The 26239-nt window shown below is 42.8% G+C and overlaps 1 protein-coding gene across 2 annotated transcripts in view; it reads left to right on the plus strand.

Moving 5' to 3' along the window:
• Positions 1-26239, plus strand: part of LTBP4 (latent transforming growth factor beta binding protein 4) — a 705095-nt gene that overhangs the window by 431928 nt on the left and 246928 nt on the right. For both annotated transcript variants that reach the window (XM_053721790.1, XM_053721791.1), the window contains 2 exons: positions 9317-9442; positions 9880-10011. In XM_053721790.1, coding sequence (XP_053577765.1) covers positions 9317-9442; positions 9880-10011 — 258 coding nt within the window. The remainder of the gene's footprint in view (positions 1-9316; positions 9443-9879; positions 10012-26239) is intronic.

Raw genomic sequence — 26239 nt, forward strand, 5'->3', positions numbered from 1 at the left:
CGCCATTCCCGATGCTGCCTCGACTGATTGCCAAGATCAAACAGGAGAGAGCATCAGTGATTTTGGTAGCGCCTGCGTGGCCACGCAGGACCTGGTATGCAGACCTAGTGGACATGTCGTCCTGTCCACCATGGTCTCTGCCTCTGAGACAGGACCTTCTAATCCAGGGTCCTTTCAACCATCCGAATCTAATTTCTCTGAGACTGACTGCATGGAGATTGAACGCTTGATTCTATCAAAGCGTGGCTTCTCGGAGTTGGTTATTGATACCTTAATACAGGCTCGGAAACCTGTTACCAGGAAAATTTACCATAAGATATGGCGTAAATATTTATATTGGTGAGAATCCAAAAGTTACTCATGGAGTAAGGTTAGGATTCCTAGGATATTGTCTTTTCTACAAGAGGGTTTAGAAAAGGGATTATCTGCTAGTTCGTTAAAGGGACAGATTTCGGCTCTGTCTATTCTTCTACACAAACGTCTGGCTGAAGTTCCAGATGTTCAGGCTTTTTGTCAGGCTTTGGCTAGGATTAAGCCTGTGTTTAAGACTGTTGCTCCGCCGTGGAGCTTAAACTTAGTTCTTAATGTTTTGCAAGGTCTTCCATTTGAACCCCTTCATTCCATTGATATCAAGCTGCTATCTTGGAAAGTTCTGTTTTTTGATGGCTATTTCCTCGGCTAGAAGAGTCTCTGAGTTATCTGCCTTACATTGTGATTCTCCTTATCTGATTTTTCATTCAGACAAGGTAGTTCTGCATACTAAACCTGGGTTCTTACCTAAGGTAGTTTCTAATAGGAATATCAATCAAGAGATTGTTGTTCCATCTTTGTGTCCTAACCCTTCTTCAAAGAAGGAACGACTTTTGTATAATCTGGACGTGGTCCGTGCGCTGAAGTTCTATCTGCAGGCAACTAAAGATTTTCGTCAAACTTCTTCTCTGTTTGTCGTTTATTCTGGACAGAGGAGAGGTCAAAAGGCTTCGGCTACCTCTCTCTCCTTTTGGCTTCGTAGCATAATACGTTTAGCCTATGAGACTGCTGGACAGCAGCCTCCTGAAAGAATTACAGCTCATTCCACTAGAGCTGTGGCTTCCACCTGGGCCTTTAAGAATGAGGCCTCTGTGGAACAGATTTGCAAGGCTGCAACTTGGTCTTCACTTCACACTTTTTCGAAATTTTACAAATTTGACACTTTTGCTTCTTCGGAGGCTATTTTTGGGAGAAAGGTTCTTCAGGCAGTGGTTCCTTCCGTTTAAAGTTCCTGCCTTGTCCCTCCCATCATCCGTGTACTTTTGCTTTGGTATTGGTATCCCATAAGTAATGGATGACCCGTGGACTGACTACACTTAACAAGAGAAAACATAATTTATGCTTACCTGATAAATGTATTTCTCTTGTAGTGTAGTCAGTCCACGACCCGCCCTGTCTTTAAGGCAGGTTTAAATTTTGATTAATCTCCAGTCACCACTGCACCCTATGGTTTCTCCTTTCTCGTCTTGTTTCGGTCGAATGACTGGATATGACATGTGAGGGGAGGAGCTATATAGCAGCTCTGCTTGGGTGATCCTCTTGCAACTTCCTGTTGGGAAGAAGATATAATCCCATAAGTAATGGATGACCCGTGGACTGACTACACTACAAGAGAAATAAATTTATCAGGTAAGCATAAATTATGTTTTTGCACACGTCGTATTACAAGTTGAAAGTAAATAGTTAGCGCAAACGTAAACCCAACGCACGGAAAAAAACTATTGTGACCACGTTAACTTCAAGACTTCATAGACTTCAATGAAGCGTGAAAACTGAAAAAAAACACACATGCTTGCACGCTAATCAGACCGAGTGTATTTCATATTCCAATGATCTTCACATAGCAGAATATATCTAAACCAAAGTTCTCCAATGTACACATATATATTTACACTCATATGTATTTGTTTTTTTTTATATATTTACTGTACATATTTAACATCCCAATGTTCATCATTGTAAATATATATATATATATATATATATATATCTATATCTATATGTATTTCTGTGTATGTATGTATGTATATATATATATATATATATATATGTGTGTGTATATATGTAGGTAGGTAGGTAGGTAGGTAGGTAGATAGATAGGTAGATAGATAGGTATGTAGATAGGTATGTAGATAGGTATGTATGTAGGTATGTATTTTACATGAGCAGTATCAGACATATATAGATATATATATTGTTAAAAAGTACATTATTTTCTATGTGAAGAACATAGAGATGTAAAATATGCATTTTGCACATCATGTTTAGATTTAACGCTGTCAGGTTAGGGCAAGTTATTGTAATATTATATATAAAGTGTAAAAAAATAGAAATAATTAAACACTGTAAAATATTCTAAATAATCCATAGAATATATATTTTTCTTTACAGTATATTTAATATATATATTTAAATATTTTATAGGTAATATTTCAATAACGCGCTTTAAGATGACTAAGTTTCCTATTATCTCGATTTCTCTGTCGCCTCCAAGACTTCACATGCGCTGTTCCTGTCCTGTGGATCTCTCTACCCAGCTCTATTAGACTCCAACCTTTGTATAGTTTCAAACACTCATTGGAAACCCACCTTTTCAGAGAGGTTAACCATCTCATCCTACCCAAAATAAATCTTAAACTGCCTTGACTCACTGCTGCAACTACAGTCCATGTGACAAGCTACTCCAAACCTTATGTCTCTTAACCCACAACCTATAGACTAAGCTCTTTAGAGCAGAGCCCTCCTGCTCCTGTACTAGTTATGTTTAGTCTGTTATATATTTGTATTTTACCACAAATCTTGTCATTGTATACCACATACTTTTGTACCCAGCACTATGGAATTCTGTGGCGTGAAAAATTATGATAATTATTATAATAATTTAATTTGCTTCTGTGTAGGATACCCCGCCTAACCCGACTGGGTAGCTCCACCAAACGGGTCCTGCTTCCTTCCTGCCGACTGCAGCTATGTAGCTGGCAAGTGATCACAGCCTGTAGCCAACCCTGATGCCCGTCGGCACCAGTATTTAGGGTCCCACCCTGTGGCAGACTCCGGCTACCCAGACTAGGTAGCTCTGCCAGAGGATCCTTCCTCTGCCTGGAAAAGGCTGCTATGTAGCCCAGGAAAGTGATTTTAGCTGGAGCCCACCCAAATAACTAGACATACTAGCATTCAGATGAAACATGAACTGATTTTAATAGTAAAATATACACTCGTTTTATACACAAACCTCATCTTGATAAGACACTGGACAATGCCACAATTTTCCTGCCATTCCCGCCCCTCCAGACAGACCGGTGCCTCCATAGCAGCCATAGTTCCACAGAATCCCAGGACCCAGATGTGACGGTTTCGGCGTGATCCTGGGGGAGCGACGACACAGGGTGTCATTTGAATGCTCTCAGTCCAAAAAGCAGCGTGACTCGTTACTGGGGACCAGAGATACAGCCCGTTGAAGTTATGGGGGTAGGGGTGTCCAACAACCCCAGTTCCCAAAGGAGCTTCCCTCCGGTAATCCCCCTACCTCTTTTCCTCCCTAGGGGCTAGCAATCCCCAAAAGAGCGGAGCTCTCGGGCAAAGGGCGGCTGGAGCGACCAGGGGTAAAGTTAACGAGTGTCCAGCTGTTCTGTGGCCAACCGGGAGTTCCAGGAGCCCGGCCAGCCTGAGAGGGGTTAGGCGGGTGTCAGTTGTAAGGTGGCCGACCGGGAGTTCCAGGAGCCCGGCAGCCTAGGAAGGTTTTTCCCGGTCATAGATCAGCTCTTCCATGACCAAGTGTACACTGCAAAACACATAGCACGCATCTGGAAGATTCCATAAGCCATGAAATGGCCAAATCTAATGTAACAGGGAGTGAGCCATGTAGAAGGGGCTGTGGGGGAGCCTTGGGGGTCTGGTATCCTTGACATCTCCCCCCCTCCAGTTCGGCAGACCCGGCTAGACCCTTAGTGGGTCGGCCTGGGGCTGTCCGACGGTGGCCCTCCAATTCTCGGGTGCTGGGGAAGGTTATCCCATCTATCCTGGGCTTGGGGCATCCTGGTGTTTCCTGCCGGTGTTTATTCCCTGCGTCCTAGGCGCAGGGATAGGCACAAAATGCAAAGTCCCAAAGAAATTTGCCAAGGCCAGCTCCCAAACAGTTGCTCTCCCACAATTTCTAATGTCTTTAGGTTTCATGGCCACACTGCCTTACTCTGTAACACTTGGTTGAGTACCGGCTGACCCACTGACAAACAAATCCAGTGCCTTTTTCCCGGCTGTATTCCCACCCCAGACTGGAGGGTGAAGTTGCTCCTTGGTGGGGCAGGCTAGACTCCGGTGCCCAAACTTGTGGCACCAACTGCAGGGGCGGGTATCCAACAAAGCCATTGCCGGTTTCCCGGCTGTAGGTGGAAGTTGCTCCTTGGTCGAGCATGCAAAACTCGGGTGCCCAAACTTGTGGCACCAGCTGCATGAGCGGGTACCCCCTTGGCCTGCCCCCTGTGAGAAATACTCCAGGAAGAGAAAAGGATAGAGACCTTGCCAAGCTACTGAGGAGAGAGACCGTCGGTCTCTTCTCCCGAGAAGGAGATCTACCGCTGGGGAGGGAGGTGATCTACCGCTGGGAAACTGCTCTGCCGCTGGGGAGGGAGACCAACTGTCTCCTCCCCCGGGAAGGGGTTCTGCCACTGGGGAGAGTTATTGACATCCGTCTCTCCCTGCCAGGTGTTGTGTAAGGGGAGGGAGGACAACTTCCTCCACTCCCAGGGGATGGCTCTGCCGCTGGGGAGAGAGACTGACGGTCTCCTCTCCCTACTCCTGGCTCTGCCGTTGGGGAGAGAGACCGACTGTCTCTTCTCCCTGCTCCTGGCTCTGCCGCTGGGGAGTGAGACCGACTGTCTCCTCTCCCAGGAAGGAGTTCTGTGTAAGGGGAAGGAGGATGACTACCTCAGCTCCCACAGGATGGCTTTGCCGCTGGGGAGAGAGACAGACTGTCTTCTCTCCCGGCTCCTGGCTCTGCCGCTGGGAAGAGAAACCGGCTGTCTCCTCTCCCAGGAATGGGTTCTGCGTAAGGTGAGGGAGGACAACTACCTCCGCTCCCAGGGGATGGCTCTGCCGCTGGGGAGAGAGACTGACTGTCTCCTCTCCCAGGAATGGGTTCTGTGTAAGGGGAGGGAGGACAACTACCTCCGCTACCAGGGGATGGCTCTGCCGCTGGGGAGAGAGCCCAACTGTCTCCTCTCTCTGCTCCTGGCTCTGCTGCTGGGGAGAGAGACCAACTCTCTCCTCTCCCAGGATGGGGTTCTGTAAAAGGGGAGGGAGGACGACTACCTCCCCTCCCTGGGGATGGCTCTGCCTCTGGGGGGAGAGACCCCGACTGTCTCCTCTCCCTGCTCCTGGTTCTGCCGCTGGGGAGAGAGACTGACTGTCTCCTCTCCCAGGAATGGGTTCTGTGTAGGGGGAGGCAGGACAACTACCTCCACTCCCAGGGGATGGCTCTGCCGCTGGGGAGAGAGCCCAACTGTCTCCTCTCTCTGCTCCTGGCTCTGCTGCTGGGGAGAGAGACCAACTGTCTCCTCTCCCAGGATGGGGTTCTGTAAAAGGGGAGGGAGGACGACTACCTCCCCTCCCTGGGGATGGCTCTGCCGCTGGGGAGAGAGACCGGTTGTCTCCTCTCCCAGGAAGGAGTTCTGTGTAAGGGGAAGGAGGATGACTACCTCCACTCCCACAGGATGGCTCTGCCGCTGGGGAGAGAGACAGACTGTCTTCTCTCCCGGCTCCTGGCTCTGCTGCTGGGAAGAGAAACCGGCTGTCTCCTCTTCCAGGAATGGGTTCTGCGTAAGGTGAGGGAGGACAACTACCTCCGCTCCCAGGGGATGGCTCTGCCGCTGCAGAGAGAGCCCAACTGTCTCCTCTCTCTGCTCCTGGCTCTGCCGCTGGGGAGAGAGACCCACTGTCTCCTCTCCCGGGAAGGGGTTCTGTTGCTGGGGAGAGTTATCGACATCCGTCTCTCCCTACAAGGGGAGGGAGGACGACTACCTCCACTCCCAGGGGATGGCTCTGCCTCTGGGGGGCGAGACCGACTGTCTCCTCTCCCTGCTCCTGGTTCTGCCGCTGGGGAGAGAGACAGACTGTCTCCTCTCCCAGGATGGGGTTCTGTAAAAGGGGAGGGAGGACGACTACCTCCCCTCCCTGGGGATGGCTCTGCCGCTGCAGAGAGAGCCCAACTGTCTCCTCTCTCTGCTCCTGGCTCTGCCGCTGGGGAAAGAGACCCACTGTCTCCTCTCCCGGGAAGGGGTTCTACTGCTGGGGAGAGTTATCGACATCCGTCTCTCCCTACAAGGGTAGGGAGGAAGACTACCTCCACTCCCAGGGGATGGCTCTGCCTCTGGGGGGCGAGACCGACTGTCTCCTCTCCCTGCTCCTGGTTTTGCTGCTGGGGAGAGAGACAGACTGTCTCCTCTCCCAGGATGGGGTTCTGTAAAAGGGGAGGGAGGACGACTACCTCCCCTCCCTGGGGATGGCTCTGCCGCTGGGGAGAGAGACCAGTTGTCTCCTCTCCTTTAACCTGGCTCTGCCGCTGGGGAGAGAGACTGACTGTCTCCTCTCCCGGGAAGGGGTTCTGTGTAAGGGGAGGGAGCTTGGGCCAGGCTGCTGATCTGTATATAGCAGCTCATCGTCGCTTATGCTCTGTTGTCACTCCTCGGAGGCCAACCTCCATGATTCCCAGACTGCTGTATCATAGCTTGCTGTAGGCTCTGTGGCATGCTGTTTAACGCAATCTAGCAGTCTTTTGTATCTCTGTTCCATCTCCAATTCCTGGCCACATATATAATCCAAATCATCTTGCAGCCAGGCTCCCTCTGTACTCACAAATGTCCTTAAGTATCCTCTCCTCCTGACTCCCAAAATCTGGGTCCTCTGCCATTAGTTCAAATAGTAATCCAGGGCTGCTGTAGCCAAAGCCCTCTGTGGGGACACCATCACCCAGCCATGGCCACACTTGCATAGCATACCATAAGAGGGCCCTGTAGCTGTCATCCAGAACCATCTCATCCTGGAGCAGTCCATCCAATTCAGACAGCCATTCCTCCCTGGGCTGTCCTCCCAGGCAAGGTACTCGTAACTTCCACTGGAGCCAGTAATCTTCGTCATCAGGGGGGAGGGTTGTTACTCGATAGCCCTACTCTTGTTGAAGAGCCTCCCTCCAGAATCACAAGTGGACAAGGTCCCTTTGTGCCAGCAGGTCCCAATACGGACTAGGACCGTCCAGCTGGGCCAGCGCCTCCTGTACTCTCCTTAGGAGCTTGGTTCCCATAGTTACCGGCTACTGTGGCACGTCTCCTCTGTCAGCAGAAACTGTGTGAAAGCAGATCCCACCGCTGCCAGCCAATGTGACGGATACCCCGGCTACCCCGACTGGGTAGCTCCGCCAAACGGGTCCTGCTTCCTCCCTGCCGACTGCTGCTATGTAGCTGGCAAGTAACCACAGCCTGTAGCCACCCCTGATGCCCGTCAGCACTAATATTTAGGGTCCCACCCTGTGGCAGACTCCAGCTACCCAGACTAGGTAGCTCTGCCAGAGGATCCTCCCTCTGGCTGGAACAGGCTGCTATGTAGCCCAGGAAAGTGATTTTAGCTGGAGCCCACCCAAATAACTCGACATACTAGCATTCAGGTGAAACAGGAACTGATTTTATTGTAAAACATACACTCCTTTTATACACAAAGCTCATCTTGATAAGACACTGGACAATCCCACAATTTTCCCGCTATTCCTGCCCCTCCAGATTGACCGGCGCCTCCATAGCAGCCATAGTCCCATAGAATCCCAGGTCCCAGGTGTGAAGGTTTTGGGGTGATTCTGGGGGAGCAACGGCATTTCCAGATCTCCCCAGATGCCACAGTCCAAAAATCAGCGTGATTCGTTGCTGGGGACCGGAGATACAGCCCGTTGAAGTTATGGGGGTAGAGGTGTCTAAAATCCCCGGTTCCCAAAGGAGCTTCCCACTGATAATCCCCCCACCTCTTGTCCTCCCTAGGGGCTAGCAATCCCCAAAAGAGCGGAGCTCTGGGGGCAAAGGACGGCTGGAGCGACCATGGGTAAATTTATCAGGTGTCCTGCTGTTCTGTGACCGACCAGGAGTTCCAGGAGCCCGGCCAGCCTGAGAGGGGTTAGGCGGGTGTCCGTTGTAAGGTGGCCGACCGGGAGTTCCAGGAGCCCGGCCAGCCTAGGAGGGTTTTTCCCGGTCATAGATCAGCTCTTCCAAGACCAAGTGTACACAGCAAAACACATAACACGCATCTGGGAGATCCCATAAGCCATAAAATGGCCAAATCTAATGTAGTAGGGGGCGGGGGTTAGCCTTGGGGGTCTGGTATCTGTGACAGCTTCCTTCTCTTGTTATCCATTGCGGAACAGTTTATCTAGGAAAGCTCAGGAGCGACAAATCTAGCTGCTGATTGGTGGCTGCATTTATATATATTGTCATTGGCTCACCCATGTGTTCAGTTAGAAACCAGTAGTGCATTGCTGCTCCTTCAATAAATGATACCAAGAGAATCAAGCAAATTTGATAATAGAAGTAAACGGGAAAGTTGTTTAAAATTGTATGTTATGTGAAAGAAAAATTTTGGGTTACATGTCCCTTTAACTTTGTGATCTACAATATTAATAACGCACAATCTTTTATTACAAGTGGATGGTAAAATATTTTAAACAAAGTGTTGTAAAGCGATTGAAACTATACTTTTAATGGAAAAACGCAGGGGTTGCTGTTAACGCCCATTGCGCTTGTATTACAAGGGTTGTGCTTGAGTGCAATCCAAAATACCGCTGTAAAATTTAGAGCTTTTTGTGATCCGAAGTAAATCATTTTTATTAATAATATAGCACAGAAGTACATGAAGAGTTACATTACTCACGCACCATATCGCTCAAGAGATATCCAACATGAATTATAGTGCACACCCCCATAAAAGTCTATTATGTGAGGGATTAGGGCACTCATGCTATTTAGCATGTGGATGTTCGGGCACCCTAGACTATTGTTTGAGCACAAAAAAAAACGTTGGACAGTACTTGTAAATATAACAATTGTTTGTTCTCAAGCAATGTTAACTAACAATAGCACTAATATTTTTGCACTCCACTTGTAATCTAGGCCTTGGTATTTTAGTACTTTTTAATGTGTATTTGACAATTTTGTGCGTGTTATTTGGATCTCCTACAATTAATTATAGATACCACAATGACCATACAAACCTTAAACTCAAGTAAATATTCTTCATTCATATTCTTTCCTTCTAGACTTCAACGAATGTGCCAACTCCACAATCTGTGGCGACAATGCAGAATGTCAGAATCTAATTGGCTCATACCGTTGTACTTGTAATTGGGGCTACGAGATGTCTAGTGAAGGACAACACTGCGTGGGTACGTCACCAAAGTTTAGGGCATACTATTACAGGGGTCGGATTATGAATAAAAAGCGTGGCGGGATATATTGTTCTCTAAAATTCCTTTACTGCCAGGGACCTAAACTCTTCTTATTCTCGTTATACAATAAAAAAACAAATACTCTCATAGATTTATGTCTATGATGGTGTGATCCGAAACGCGTCAGTCAATCACCTTACCTCTTGCAGGAAGATTATTTTCAAATTGTTTCCATGTTCCTAAATAAATTACTGCAATTTTAACTAAGCATTGCTAATACTTCTGTTTACACAACCTATGTACAAAGTACCATGCCCCAGCTCATCCCTCAAAATTTTCATAGGAATTAGTTTCTGTAAGTAGGAAATGTTCTCTATGGACAAAGTAGTCCCTTAGAAAAAAATATGAATCTTTCTCTTCTTTTTTTTAAAAAGATGTTGATGAGTGTGAAGAATATGGGGAGTCTCTCTGTGGTTCGAGGAGATGTGAGAACACTCCTGGATCCTACAAGTGTATTACCGACTGCGAACCCGGTTTTCAGTTGTCACCTTCAGGAGATTGCAAAGGTGAGATTCCAAGGAACATGTTTGGTGGTAATAGTCTTGTTCTTACACATGAGAATTTAAAGGGATACTTTTTTTCTTTCATGATTCAGATAGAACATGCAATTTTAAGCAACTTTCTAATTTACTCCTATTATCAGTTTTTTCTTTCTTTCTCTTTGTATCTTTATTTGAAAAAGCCGGAATGTAAGCTTACGAGCCGGCACATTTTTGGTTCAGCACCTGGATAGTGCTTGCTGATTGGTGGGTTCATTTACCCAGGTGCTGATCCAAAGATGGGCCGGCTCGTAAGCTTACATTCCTGTTTTTTCAAATAAAGATACCAACAGAACGAAGAAAATAATAGGAGTAAATTAGAAAGTTGCTTAAAATTGCATGCTCTATCTGAATCGTGAAAGAAAAAAATTGTGTTCAATATCCTTTTAAGATTTGATGCCTCTTGAATGGTAGAGAGTTTAAGCAATAGTAACAAATAAGAACAAATACCACGGAGAGGTGGATAAGCTCTGAAAGAAGGATTGCTTATTTTGCTCTATCTGTATATATTGAAACATAAATGATAAAATATAACTTAATTAATTAATAAATAAAAAACCAGAAAAATTTGAAGAGCGCTACTTGCTGCTTACACACTTGATTAAAACACGCCTCCGGTGTGATTCTGTTTCATATTCACGATGAGTAAATTATGTTGTAACTAGAGTGACATTCATAATACCTTGTTAGAGGTAAAATGATGAACTACTTTTAGGAAAACCACAAGTACTGTGTCTTTAAATAGTTTGAAACGATTGCTTGGCATTAGCTATCAGTTCGGTTAATACAGATTGCGTCTGCACAGTAATCCACATTATGTACTAAGTGTACTGAGTAAATACTAGCTAGTATAGTTTTCTCTAAAGATTATATATATATATATATATATATATATATATATATATATATATATATATATATATATATATATATATGGGTTGCACCGATATTATTTTTTTAAGACCAAGTACCGATACTTTTTTTCAAATACTCACCGATACCAATTACCGATACTTTTTAATGTCATGACAGTTTACCAAGCACAATACAGACTAATGATTTAAGACCGCTTCTTTTATGATTATGAACTGTATCTCAAAAGACATTTTGAAATAATAAAACAGTTTTATGTGCTTGTTGTCACAAAGTTCATAGAACATGTTTATAAATAAAATTATTACAATAACATATATTAATAATAACAACAATAAATAACAGCTGCAGCAGCTGGGACTGGAAAGCTACCATTTAAACGGGCGATTACTGGATGCAATTGGGTGTAGAGTGCCTGTATAACTTATAAATCTGACACTTGTACATAATACAAAGTCGTATAATTTAATTCTGAAAATAATATTGAGGAAGGAGTATCCCAGTAATCACCTTTGAGAAAAATGGGGCATTTGTATTCTACTGACTCAACAGAAAATAGGGCTGGTCTTCATATTTTTCCAGGGCTGCTTTTTATTCCCAGTCCAGCCCTGGCTAAGGGTGTTCCTCAGAGTACAGTATATTTTGAGCATAATTGTGCAAGATGAGAGGCTTCCAGCTGTAAAGTAGCAGCTTTTAAAGCACTGCTCTGAAGTAAAATAATACAAATAACAGCAATTTGTATTGGCATAACAGAAGTGAACAATTTTTAGTTAAGTCTCCACTCCAGCTTAAAATGAAATGGGAACATACAGTTTGAAAAACGCCACAAGATGGCATATGGGTAGGAATTGGAGCTATCGGTTTAAGTATCGGTGCATTTGCACGAGTACAAGTACTCATGCAAATACTTGGTATCGGCACCGATACTGATACTAGTATCGGTATCGGTGCAACCCTAATATATATATATATATATATATATATATATATATATATATATATAAACACACAGAGAAAACCTGAGCTTGTCCCATTTGGCCAGATGCGGTGACTAACCTTTCCATTTTTGCTTTTAAATCTTAGCTGAGAGCTTGTAAGTGAGTGCTGGGTTTTCTCTGTGTGTTGTATTAATTTGTTTTGTAATTTTCCCTATGGTTCTTGCACCCAGACCTGTCTGGGGTTAACTGCTTGTGGCTCTGGGGACAGCACAGCTTCCTGTGAGTGCCAGTGGCACCCAGGGCTGAGCATGTTGCAGGGTCATGGGATGTGTACCCGGTCCGGTATGAGAGTGCAGTTCCCTTCCGTGTTTTGTGTATATATATGTATATATATATATATATATATATTTCTTTCATGTAATTAGCAAGAGTCCATGAGCTAGTGACGTATGGGACGTATGGGATATACATTCCTACCAGGAGGGGCAAAGTTTCCCAAACCTCAAAATGCCTATAAATACACCCCTCACCACACCCACAATTCAGTTTTACAAACTTTGCCTCCTATGGAGGTGGTGAAGTAAGTTTGTGCTAGATTCTACGTTGATATGCGCTCCGCAGCAAGTTGGAGCCCGGTTTTCCTCTCAGCGTGCAGTGAATGTCAGAGGGATGTGAGGAGAGTATTGCCTATTTGAATGCAGTGATCTCCTTCTACGGGGTCTATTTCATAGGTTCTCTGTTATCGGTCGTAGAGATTCATCTCTTACCTCCCTTTTCAGATCGACGATATACTCTTATTTATATACCATTACCTCTGCTGATTTTCGTTTCAGTACTGGTTTGGCTTTCTACAAACATGTAGATGAGTGTCCTGGGGTAAGTAAACCTTATTTTCTGTGACACTCTAAGCTATGGTTGGGCACTTTATTTATAAAGTTCTAAATATATGTATTCAAACATTTATTTGCCTTGACTCAGAATGTTCAACATTCCTTATTTTCAGACAGTCAGTTTCATATTTGGGATAATGTGTTTTAATCAATCATTTTTTCTTACCTTAAAAATTTGACTTTTTTTCCCTGTGGGCTGTTAGGCTCGCGGGGGCTGAAAATGCTTCATTTTATTGCGTCATTCTTGGCGCGGACTTCTTTGGCGCAAAAAAATAAATAAAATCTTTTCTGTTTCCGGCGTCATACGTGTCGCCGGAAGTTGCGTCATTTTTTGACGTCCTTTTGCGCCAAAAATGTCGGCGTTCCGGATGTGGCGTCATTTTTGGTGCCAAAAAGCATTTAGGCGCCAAACAATGTGGGCGTATTATTTGGCGCCAAAAAATATGGGCGTCGCTTTTGTCTCCACATTATTTCAGTCTGATTTTTTCTTTGCTTCTGGTTACTAGAAGCTTGTTTATTGGCATTTTTTCCCATTCCTGAAACTGTCATTTAAGGAATTTGATCAATTTTGCTTTATAGGTTGTTTTTTCTCTTACATATTGCAAGATGTCTCACGTTGCATCTGAGTCAGAAGATACTTCAGGAAAATCGCTGTCTAGTGCTGGAACTACCAAAGCTAAGTGTATCTGCTGTAAACTTTTGGTAGCTATTCCTCCGGCTGTTTGTATTAATTGTCATGACAAACTTGTTAAAGCAGATAATATTTCCTTTAGTAATGTACCATTGCCTGTTGCAGTTCCCTCAACATCTAAGGTGCAGAATGTTCCTGATAACATAAGAGATTTTGTTTCTGAATCCATCAAGAAGGCTATGTCTGTTATTTCTCCTTCTAGTAAACATAAAAAATCTTTTAAAACTTCTCTCTCTACAGATGAATTTTTAAATGAACATCATCATTCTGATTCTGATGACTCTTCTGGTTCAGAGGATTCTGTCTCAGAGATTGATGCTGATAAATCTTCATATTTATTTAAAATGGAATTTATTCGTTCTTTACTTAAAGAAGTACTAATTGCTTTAGAAATAGAGGATTCTGGTCCTCTTGATACTAATTCTAAACGTTTAGATAAGGTGTTTAAATCTCCTGTGGTTATTCCAGAAGTTTTTCCTGTTCCTAATGCTATTTCTGAAGTAATTTCCAGAGAATGGGATAAATTGGGTAATTAATTTACTCCTTCTAAACGTTTTAAGCAATTATATCCTGTGCCGTCTGACAGATTAGAATTTTGGGACAAAATCCCTAAAGTTGATGGGGCTATTTCTACCCTTGCTAAACGTACTACTATTCCTACGTCAGATGGTACTTCGTTTAAAGATCCTTTAGATAGGAAAATTGAATCCTTTCTAAGAAAAGCTTATCTGTGTTCAGGTAATCTTCTTAGACCTGCTATATCTTTGGCTGATGTTGCTGCAGCTTCAACTTTTTGGTTGGAGACTTTAGCGCAACAAGTAACAGATCATGATTCTCATAATATTATTATTCTTCAGCATGCTAATAATTTTATCTGTGATGCCATTTTTGATATTATCAGAGTTGATGTCAGGTTTATGTCTCTAGCTATTTTAGCTAGAAGAGCTTTATGGCTTAAAACTTGGAATGCTGATATGGCTTCTAAATCAACTCTACTTTCCATTTCTTTCCAGGGTAACAAATTATTTGGTTCTCAGTTGGATTCCATTATCTCAACTGTTACTGGTGGGAAAGGAACTTTTTTACCACAGGATAAAAAATCTAAGGGTAAAAACAGGGCTAATAATCGTTTTCGTTCCTTTCGTTTCAACAAAGAACAAAAGCCTGATCCTTCATCCTCAGGAGCAGTTTCAGTTTGGAAACCATCTCCAGTCTGGAATAAATCCAAGCCTTCTAGAAAGGTAAGCCTGCTTCTAAGTCCACATGAAGGTGCGGCCCTCATTCCAGCTCAGCTGGTAGGGGGCAGGTTACGTTTTTTCAAAGAAATTTGGATCAATTCTGTTCACAGTCTTTGGATTCAGAACATTGTTTCAGAAGGGTACAGAATTGGTTTCAAGATGAGACCTCCTGCAAAGAGATTTTTTCTTTCCTGTGTCCCAGTAAATCCAGTGAAAGCTCAAGCATTTCTGAATTGTGTTTCAGATCTAGAGTTGGCTGGAGTAATTATGCCAGTTCCAGTTCTGGAACAGGGGATGGGGTTTTATTCAAATCTCTTCATTGTACCAAAGAAGGAGAATTCCTTCAGACCAGTTCTGGATCTAAAAATATTGAATCGTTATGTAAGGATACCAACGTTCAAAATGGTAACTGTAAGGACTATCTTGCCTTTTGTTCAGCAAGGGCATTATATGTCCACAATAGATTTACAGGATGCTTATCTGCATATTCCGATTCATCCAGATCATTATCAGTTCCTGAGATTCTCTTTTCTGGACAAGCATTACCAGTTTGTGGCTCTGCCGTTTGGCCTAGCTACAGCTCCAAGAATTTTTACAAAGGTTCTCGGTGCCCTTCTGTCTGTAATCAGAGAACAGGGTATTGTGGTATTTCCTTATTTGGACGATATCTTGGTACTTGCTCAGTCTTTACATTTAGCAGAATCTCATACGAATCGACTTGTGTTGTTTCTTCAAGATCATGGTTGGAGGATCAATTTACCAAAAAGTTCATTGATTCCTCAGACAAGGGTAACTTTTCTGGGTTTCCAGATAGATTCAGTGTCCATGACTCTGTCTTTAACAGACAAGAGACGTCTAAAATTGATTTCAGCTTGTCGAAACCTTCAGTCACAATCATTCCCTTCGGTAGCCTTATGCATGGAAATTCTAGGTCTTATGACTGCTGCATCGGACGCGATCCCCTTTGCTCGTTTTCACATGCGACCTCTTCAGCTCTGTATGCTGAATCAATGGTGCAGGGATTACACAAAGATATCTCAATTAATATCTTTAAAACCGATTGTACGACACTCTCTAACGTGGTGGACAGATCACCATCGTTTAATTCAGGTGGCTTCTTTTGTGCTTCCGACCTGGACTGTAATTTCAACAGATGCAAGTCTCACAGGTTGGGGAGCTGTGTGGGGATCTCTGACGGCGCAAGGAGTTTGGGAATCTCAGGAGGTGAGATTACCGATCAATATTTTGGAACTCCGTGCAATTTTCAGAGCTCTTCAGTCTTGGCCTCTTCTGAAGAGAGAATCGTTCATTTGTTTTCAGACAGACAATGTCACAACTGTGGCATACATCAATCATCAAGGAGGGACTCACAGTCCTCTGGCTATGAAAGAAGTATCTCGAATTCTGGTTTGGGCGGAATCCAGCTCCTGTCTAATCTCTGCGGTTCATATCCCAGGTATAGACAATTGGGAAGCGGATTATCTCAGTCGCCAAACGTTGCATCCGGGCGAATGGTATCTTCACCCAGAGGTATTTCTTCAGATTGTTCAAATATGGGAGCTTCCAGAAATAGATCTGATGGCGTCTCATCTAAACAAGAAACTTCCCAGGTATCTGTCCAGATCCCGGGATCCTCAGGCGGAAGCAGTGGATGCATTATCACTTCCTTGGAAGTATCATCCTGCTTATATCTTTCCGCCTCTAGTTCTTCTTCCAAGAGTAATCTCCAAGATTCTGAAGGAATGCTCGTTTGTTTTGCTGGTAGCTCCGGCATGGCCTCACAGGTTTTGGTATGCGGATCTTGTCCGGATGGCCTCTTGCCATCCGTGGACTCTTCCGCTACGACCAGACCTTCTGTCGCAAGGTCCTTTTTTCCATCAGGATCTCAAATCCTTAAATTTAAAGGTATGGAGATTGAACGCTTGATTCTTAGTCAAAGAGGTTTCTCTGACTCTGTGATTAATACTATGTTACAGGCTCGTAAATCTGTATCCAGAGAGATATATTATAGAGTCTGGAAGACTTATATTTCTTGGTGTCTTTCTCATCATTTTTCTTGGCATTCTTTTAGAATTCCAAGAATTTTACAGTTTCTTCAGGATGGTTTAGATAAAGGTTTGTCCGCAAGTTCCTTGAAAGGACAAATCTCTGCTCTTTCTGTTCTTTTTCACAGAAAGATTGCTAATCTTCCTGATATTCATTGTTTTGTACAAGCTTTGGTTCGTATAAAACCTGTCATTAAGTCAATTTCTCCTCCTTGGAGTTTGAATTTGGTTCTAGGGGCTCTTCAAGCTCCTCCGTTTGAACCTATGCATTCATTGGACATTAAATTACTTTCTTGGAAAGTTTTGTTCCTTTTGGCAATCTCTTCTGCCAGAAGAGTTTCTGAATTATCTGCTCTTTCTTGTGAGTCTCCTTTTCTGATTTTTCATCAGGATAAGGCAGTGTTGCGAACTTCTTTCGAATTTTTACCTAAAGTTGTGAATTCCAACAACATTAGTAGAGAAATTGTGGTTCCTTCATTATGTCCTAATCCTAAGAATTCTAAGGAGAAATCGTTACATTATTTGGATGTTGTTAGAGCTTTGAAATATTATGTTGAAGCTACTAAGTCTCTCCGAAAGACTTCTAGTTTATTTGTTATCTTTTCCGGTTCTAGAAAAGGCCAGAAAGCTTCTGCCATTTCTTTGGCATCTTGGTTGAAATCTTTAATTCATCTTGTCTATGTTGAGTCGGGTAAAACTCCGCCTCAAAGGATTACAGCTCATTCTACTAGGTCAGTTTCTACTTCCTGGGCGTTTAGGAATGAAGCTTCGATTGATCAGATTTGCAAAGCAGCAACTTGGTCCTCTTTGCATACTTTTACTAAATTCTACCATTTTGATGTATTTTCTTCTTCTGAAGCAGTTTTTGGTAGAAAAGTACTTCAGGCAGCGGTTTCAGTTTGAATCTTCTGCTTATGTTTTTCATTAAACTTTATTTTGGGTGTGGATTATTTTCAGCAGGAATTGGCTGTCTTTATTTTATCCCTCCCTCTCTAGTGACTCTTGCGTGGAAAGATCCACATCTTGGGTAATCATTATCCCATACGTCACTAGCTCATGGACTCTTGCTAATTACATGAAAGAAAACATAATTTATGTAAGAACTTACCTGATAAATTCATTTCTTTCATATTAGCAAGAGTCCATGAGGCCCACCCTTTTTTGTGGTGGTTATGATTTTTATATAAAGCACAATTATTCCAATTCCTTATTTTATATGCTTTCGCACTTTTTTATCACCCCACTTCTTGGCTATTCGTTAAACTGAATTGTGAGTGTGGTGAGGGGTGTATTTATAGGCATTTTGAGGTTTGGGAAACTTTGCCCCTCCTAGTAGGAATGTATATCCCATACGTCCCATACGTCACTAGCTCATGGACTCTTGCTAATATGAAAGAAATGAATTTATCAGGTAAGTTCTTACATAAATTGTGTTATATATATATATATATATATATATATATATATATATATATATATATATATCAGTAGTAGCGCAGACCATATTGAGAGAGTATATTGTTAGAGAGAAAAACAAGTTTTTTTTATAAAGCTGCAGTATTTTTCGGTATGTACTATGACTTTAAATTACTCAGCGTTAGCTAACAGATTAATGCAAATTACATCAACACAGTAACCCCCCTTGTGGTACTAGTAGTACCATAAAGCTATCCCTTAATATTGTTATTTCTATTGACGATTTTCATGTAATTTTAAACTAGTTCAACGTTATTTTAAAGTAATAATTATCAACAGCCGGAGGGCAAGTTAAAATGTGTAACAGTCCCCTAATGCGGTCGCGTTTCACATTCGCTTCCCTCTGAGATTACTATATTAAAAAAAGAAATTCTTTAGAGAAAACTATACTAGCAAGTATTTACTATTAGATTACTGTGCAGACGCAATCTGTGTTAACCGAACTGATAGCTAATGCCAAGCAATCGTTTCAAACTATTTAAAGACACAGTACTTGTGGTTTTCCTAAAAGTAGTTTATCCTTTTACCTCTAACAAGATATTATGAATGTAACTCTAGTTACAACATAATTTACTCATCGTGAAATTGAAACAGAATCACATCGGAGGTGTGTTTTTAATCAAGTGTGTGAGCAGCTCTCTTCAAAATTTGCTGTTTTTTTTATTTATTTATTAATCAATTGTTATATTTTATAATTTATGTTTCAATATATACAGATAGTGCAAAATAAGCAATCCTTCTTTCAGAGCTTATCCACCTCTGTGGTATTCTTATTTGTTGCATTTAATTGTTGCTTAAAAGCACTACTACTTATATTAACCCATATATACACTTTTGACAAGGTTGTTAAGTAGAAATTCTATCATAAAAATCATTTCTCTTACATGGTGTATCCAGTCCACGGATTCATCCTTACTTGTGGGATATTCTCAATCCCTACAGGAAGTGGCAAAGAGAGCACACAGCAGAGCTGTCCATATAGCTCCCCTCAGGTTCTGCCCCCCCAGTCATTCTCTTTGCCGCTCTAATAAGTAGCATCTCCACGGGAGGGTAAAGAGTATGTGATGTTAGATTTGTAGTTTTTATTTCTTCAATCAAGAGTTTGTTATTTTAAAATAGTGCCGATTTGTACTATTTACTCTGAGGCAGAAAGTGATGAAGATTTCTGCTGAGAGGAAAAAGATTTCTCCTGTTAAGTGTGGTCAGTCCACGGGTCATCATTACTTCTGGGATATTATCTCCTCCCCTACAGGAAGTGCAAGAGGATTCACCCAGCAGAGCTGCTATATAGCTCCTCCCCTCTACGTCACCTCCAGTCATTCTCTTGCACCCTACGAATAGATAGGATGTGTGAGAGGACTGTGGTGATTTTAATTAGTTTATTACCTTCAATCAAAAGTTTGTTATTTTATAATAGCACCGGAGTGTGTTATTCATTCTCTGGTAGAATTTGAAGAAGAATCTACCTGAGTTTTTTCTATGATTTTAGCCGGAGTAGTTAAGATCATATTGCTGTTTCTCGGCCATCTGAGGAGAGGTAAACTTCAGATCAGGGGACAGCGGGCAGATTAATCTGCAAAGAGGTATGTAGCAGTTTATATATTTTCTGACATGGAATTGATGAGAAAATCCTGCCATACCGTTATAATGTAAACTCAGCCTTAAATACAGTAGATGTATCTGGTATCAGGCTGTCATGTATGTATATTTTACACTTCAGTATTCTGGGGAATGGTACTTCACTGGATTTATACTGTATGCATAGACTTAACCTAATTTGCAGGGACTTGCAATAGGTTTTTAAATAACAATTAATTTATTGAGGTTAAACGTTTTTTGCTGGCATGTAAAATCGTTTATTTCTCTGAGGTACTGGGTGAAAAAATGTTTTGGGCACTGTTTTTTCCACTTGGCAATAGTTTTGTTTAAATTTAAACAGTTTACTGATCTCTCTCACTGTTATGTGTGAGGGGGAGGGGCCATTTTTGGCGCTTTTACTACGCATCAAAAAACTCAGTCAGAGGTTCATTTTCTTCCTGCATGATCCGGTTCATCTCTACAGAACTCAGGGATCTTCAAAGCTTGTTTTGAGGGAGGTAATCATTCACAGCAGAGCTGTGAAGATTGTAGTTGACTGTGATAAAAAACGTTTATTTTAATTTATTTATTTCAACTGTCATAATTTTTTCTGTGCTTCTTATAGGCACAGTTCGTTTTCATATTATTGTAAATTACTTGAAAAAGCATTTCCAAGTTGCTAGTTAATTGCTAGTGTGTTAAACATGTCTGATTCAGAGGAAGATACATGTGCTATATGTGCTAATGCCAAAGTGGAGCCCAATAGAAATTTATGTACTAACTGTATTGATGCTACTTTAAATAAAAGTCAATCTGTACAAATTGAACATATTTCACCAGACAACGAGGGGAGAGTTATGCCGACTAACTCGCCTCACGTGTCAGTACCTGCATCTCCCGCTCGGGAGGTGCGTGATATTGTAGCGCCGAGTACATCGGGGCGGCCATTACAAATCACATTACAGGATATGGCTACTGTTATGACTGAAGTTTTGGCTAAATTACCAGAACTAAGAGGTAAGCGTGATCACTCTGGGGTGAGAACAGAGTGCGCTGATAATATTAGGGCCATGTCAGACACTGCGTCACAGGTGGCAGAACATGAGGACGGAGAACTTCATTCTGTGGGTGACGGTTCTGATCCAAACAGACTGGATTCAGATATTTCAAATTTTAAATTTAAGCTGGAAAACCTCCGTGTATTACTAGGGGAGGTATTAGCGGCTCTGAATGATTGTAACACAGTTGCAATACCAGAGAAAATGTGTAGGTTGGATAGATATTTTGCGGTACCGGCGAGTACTGATGTTTTTCCTATACCTAAGAGACTTACTGAAATTGTTACTAAGGAGTGGGATAGACCCGGTGTGCCGTTCTCACCCCCTCCGATATTTAGAAAAATGTTTCCAATAGACGCCACCACACGGGACTTATGGCAGACGGTCCCTAAGGTGGAGGGAGCAGTTTCTACTTTAGCTAAGCGTACCACTATCCCGGTGGAGGATAGCTGTGCTTTTTCAGATCCAATGGATAAAAAATTAGAGGGTTACCTTAAGAAAATGTTTGTTCAACAAGGTTTTATATTGCAACCTCTTGCATGTATTGCGCCTGTCACGGCTGCAGCAGCATTTTGGTTTGAGTCTCTGGAAGAGACACTTGAATCATCTACACTAGATGAGATTACACACAAACTTAAAGCCCTTAAGTTAGCTAACTCATTTATTTCAGATGCCGTAGTACATTTAACTAAACTTACGGCTAAGAATTCCGGATTCGCCATTCAGGCACGCAGAGCACTGTGGCTAAAATCCTGGTCAGCTGATGTTACTTCTAAATCTAAATTGCTTAATATACCTTTCAAAGGGCAGACCTTATTCGGGCCCGGGTTGAAAGAGATTATCGCTGACATTACAGGAGGTAAAGGCCATGCCCTGCCTCAGGACAAAGCCAAAGCTAAGGCTAGACAGTCTAATTTTCGTTCCTTTCGTAATTTCAAAGCAGGAGCAGCATCAACTTCCTCTGCACCAAAACAGGAAGGAGCTGTTGCTCGCTACAGACAAGGCTGGAAACCTAACCAGTCCTGGAACAAGGGCAAGCAGGCCAGGAAACCTGCTGCTGCCCCTAAGACAGCATGAATCGAGGGCCCCCGATCCGGGACCGGATCTAGTGGGGGGCAGACTTTCTCTCTTCGCCCAGGCTTGGGCAAGAGATGCTCAGTATCCCTGGGCGTTAGAGATCATATCTCAGGGATACCTTCTGGACTTCAAATCCTCTCCCCCAAGAGGGAGATTTCATCTGTCAAGGTTGTCAACAAACCAAACAAAGAAGGAAGCGTTTCTACACTGCGTACAAGATCTTTTATTAATGGGAGTGATCCATCCAGTTCCGCGGTCGGAACAAGGACAAGGGTTTTACTCAAATCTGTTTGTAGTTCCCAAGAAAGAGGGAACTTTCAGGCCAATCTTGGATTTAAAGATCCTAAACAAATTCCTAAGAGTTCCATCGTTCAAGATGGAAACTATTCGAACAATTTTGCCCATGATCCAAGAGGGTCAGTACATGACCACAGTGGATTTAAAGGATGCTTACCTTCACATACCGATTCACAGAAATCATTACCGGTATCTAAGGTTTGCCTTTCTAGACAGGCATTACCAGTTTGTAGCTCTTCCATTCGGATTGGCTACGGCTCCAAGAATCTTCACAAAGGTTCTGGGTACTCTTCTGGCGGTACTAAGACCGCGAGGAATTTCGGTAGCTCCGTACCTAGACGACATTCTGATACAAGCTTCAAGCTTTCAAACTGCCAAGTCTCATACAGAGTTAGTACTGGCATTTCTAAGGTCGCATGGATGGAAGGTGAACGAAAAGAAGAGTTCTCTCTTTCCACTCACAAGAGTTCCCTTCTTGGGGACTCTGATAGATTCTGTAGAAATGAAGATTTACCTGACAGAAGACAAGTTAACAAAGCTTCAAAATGCATGCCGTGTCCTTCATTCCATTCAACACCCGTCAGTAGCTCAATGCATGGAGGTGATTGGATTAATGGTAGCGGCAATGGACATAGTCCCCTTTGCACGCCTACATCTCAGACCGCTGCAATTGTGCATGCTAAGTCAGTGGAATGGGGATTACTCAGATTTGTCCCCCACTCTGAATCAAGAGACCAGAAATTCTCTTCTATGGTGGCTTTATCGACCACATCTGTCCAGGGGGATGCCATTCAGCAGGCCAAACTGGACAATTGTAACAACAGACGCCAGCCTACTAGGTTGGGGCGCTGTCTGGAATTCTCTGAAGGCTCAGGGACTATGGAATCAGGAGGAGAGTCTCCTTCCAATAAACATTCTGGAATTGAGAGCAGTTCTCAATGCCCTTCTGGCTTGGCCCCAGTTAACAACTCGGGGGTTCATCAGGTTTCAGTCGGACAACATCACGACTGTAGCTTACATCAACCATCAGGGGACAAGAAGCTCCCTAGCAATGATGGAAGTATCAAAGATAATTCACTGGGCAGAGTCTCACTCTTGCCACCTGTCTGCAATCCACATCCCGGGAGTGGAGAACTGGGAAGCGGATTTCTTAAGTCGTCAGACTTTTCATCCGGGGGAGTGGGAACTTCATCCGGAGGTCTTTGCCCAAATACTTCGACGTTGGGGCAAACCAGAGATAGATCTCATGGTGTCTCGTCAGAACGCCAAGCTTCCTCGCTACGGGTCCAGATCCAGGGATCTGGGAGCGGTTCTGATGCTCTGACAGCACCTTGGACCTTCAAGATGGCTTATGTGTTTCCACCCTTCCCGATGCTTCCTCGATTGATTGCCAGAATCAAACAGGAGAGAGCATCAGTGATTCTAATAGCACCTGCATGGCCACGCAGGACTTGGTATGCAGATCTAGTGGACATGTCATCCTGTCCGCCTTGGTCTCTACCTCTGAAACAGGACCTTCTGATCCAGGGTCCATTCAAACATCAAAATCTAACTTCTCTGAAGCTGACTGCTTGGAGATTGAACGCTTGATTTTATCAAAACGTGGGTTTTCTGAGCCAGTTATTGATACCTTAATACAGGCTAGGAAGCCTGTTACCAGAAGGATTTACCATAAAATATGGCGTAAATACTTATATTGGTGCGAATCCAAGAGTTACTCATGGAGTAAGGTTAGGATTCCAAGGATATTGTCTTTTCTACAAGAAGGTTTAGAAAAGGGTTTATCCGCTAGTTCCTTAAAGGGACAGATTTCAGCTCTGTCCATTCTTTTACACAAACGTCTGTCAGAAGTTCCGGATGTTCAAGCTTTTTGTCAGGCTTTAGCTAGGATCAAGCCTGTGTTTAAAACTGTTGCTCCGCCATGGAGTTTGAACTTAGTTCTTAATGTTTTACAGGGTGTTCCGTTTGAACCCCTTCATTCCATTGATATCAAGTTGTTATCTTGGAAAGTTCTGTTTTTAATGGCTATTTCCTCGGCTCGAAGAGTCTCTGAGTTATCTGCCTTACATTGTGATTCTCCTTATCTGATTTTTCATTCAGACAAGGTAGTTCTGCGTACTAAACCTGGGTTCCTACCTAAGGTGGTCACTAACAGGAATATCAATCAGGAGATTGTTGTTCCATCTTTGTGTCCTAATCCTTCCTCGAAGAAGGAACGTCTGCTACACAATCTAGATGTAGTCCGTGCCCTGAAATTTTATCTACAGGCAACTAAGGATTTTCGTCAAACGTCTTCCCTGTTTGTCGTTTATTCTGGCCAGAGGAGAGGTCAAAAAGCTTCGGCTACCTCTCTCTCTTTTTGGCTTCGTAGCATAATACGATTAGCCTATGAGACTGCTGGACAGCAGCCTCCTGAAAGAATTACAGCTCATTCTACTAGAGCTGTGGCTTCCACTTGGGCCTTTAAGAATGAGGCTTCTGTTGAACAGATTTGCAAGGCTGTAACTTGGTCTTCTCTTCATACTTTTTCCAAATTTTACAAATTTGACACTTTTGCTTCTTCGGAGGCTGTTTTTGGGAGAAAGGTTCTTCAGGCAGTGGTTCTCTCCGTATAAAGAGCCTGCCTGTCCCTCCCGTCATCCGTGTACTTTTGCTTTGGTATTGGTATCCCAGAAGTAATGATGACCCGTGGACTGACCACACTTAACAGGAGAAAACAAAATTTATGCTTACCTGATAAATTCATTTCTCCTGTAGTGTGGTCAGTCCACGGCCCGCCCTGTTTTTTATGGCAGGCTAAAAATTTTTTGGATTATACTCCAGTTACCACTACACCCTTGGGCTTCTCCTTTCTCGTTGGTCCTTTGGTCGAATGACTGGAGGTGACGTAGAGGGGAGGAGCTATATAGCAGCTCTGCTGGGTGAATCCTCTTGCACTTCCTGTAGGGGAGGAGATAATATCCCAGAAGTAATGATGACCCGTGGACTGACCACACTACAGGAGAAATGAATTTATCAGGTAAGCATAAATTTTGTTTTTAGCATGTTGTAACTAAAATCCATTGCTGTTCACACACAGGACTGTTGAGTACCGGAGAACTTCAGTTGGGGGGAACAGTTTGCAGGCTTAACTGCACAAGGTATGCTCAATCATTTTTTTTCTAACAAGACTTGGTAATGCTAGAAGACTGACAGAAATCCCCATGTGGGAAGGTAAGCCATATTCTGAGACTCAGTATAGAAGGATGGCTTAGGTAAAAGGGCTTAAATCACTGGTGGACACTGTTATGGGGAAAATCGATTATTTTTTACTATAATCTGACATTTGCACAAGTGTTTATTATGTTTGGAACACTTTTTAGAGGTTTTATACGCCTGGCATAATTTTAGACACCTAATTTTGTTTTGGAAGGCCCCACAACTCCGGAGTGAAGATGGAGGGGTGCCTAATTTTCACGCCTCAATTGCGCAGTTCTTTTGCAAGACAGCTTCATGCAGCTTCACATGTAGAGTCCAGAAATTGCAGGAGGGCTACAGGGAGGCTTATTTTCGTTCCAAAACTAATCCCCAAGGAAGGTAGTGTGTTAAACCGGTGGCCAGCTTCAATTTGCTCCGGTTTGGGCAATAAGGGGTTAATTGGCTTGAAACTTGGTGTGCAATCTTTTCAAAGCATTAGGATCATATGGTGTAAATTTCATAAAGATTGGATGTTTTTATGAGATTTGGTAAAAAAGTGTGTGCTTTTTATTATTTAAAGGCACAGTTTTTTTCAAAAAGTGTATTTCTCTTGTTAAGTGTAGTCAGTCCACGGGTCATCCATTACTTATGGAATATATCTCTTCCTAACAGGAAGCTGCAAGAGGATCACCCAAGCAGAGCTGCTATATAGCTCCTCCCCTCACATGTCATATTCAGTCATTCTCTTGCAGCCTAACTAAAGATAGGTCGCTGTGAGAGGTCTGTGGTGTTTTTTAACTTAGTTTATTTCTTCAATCAAAAGTTTGTTATTTTTAAATGGCACCGGAGTGTGCTGT

The sequence above is a fragment of the Bombina bombina genome, chromosome 7 (genome assembly GCF_027579735.1).
Source record: "Bombina bombina isolate aBomBom1 chromosome 7, aBomBom1.pri, whole genome shotgun sequence".
Classification (NCBI taxonomy): domain Eukaryota; kingdom Metazoa; phylum Chordata; class Amphibia; order Anura; family Bombinatoridae; genus Bombina; species Bombina bombina.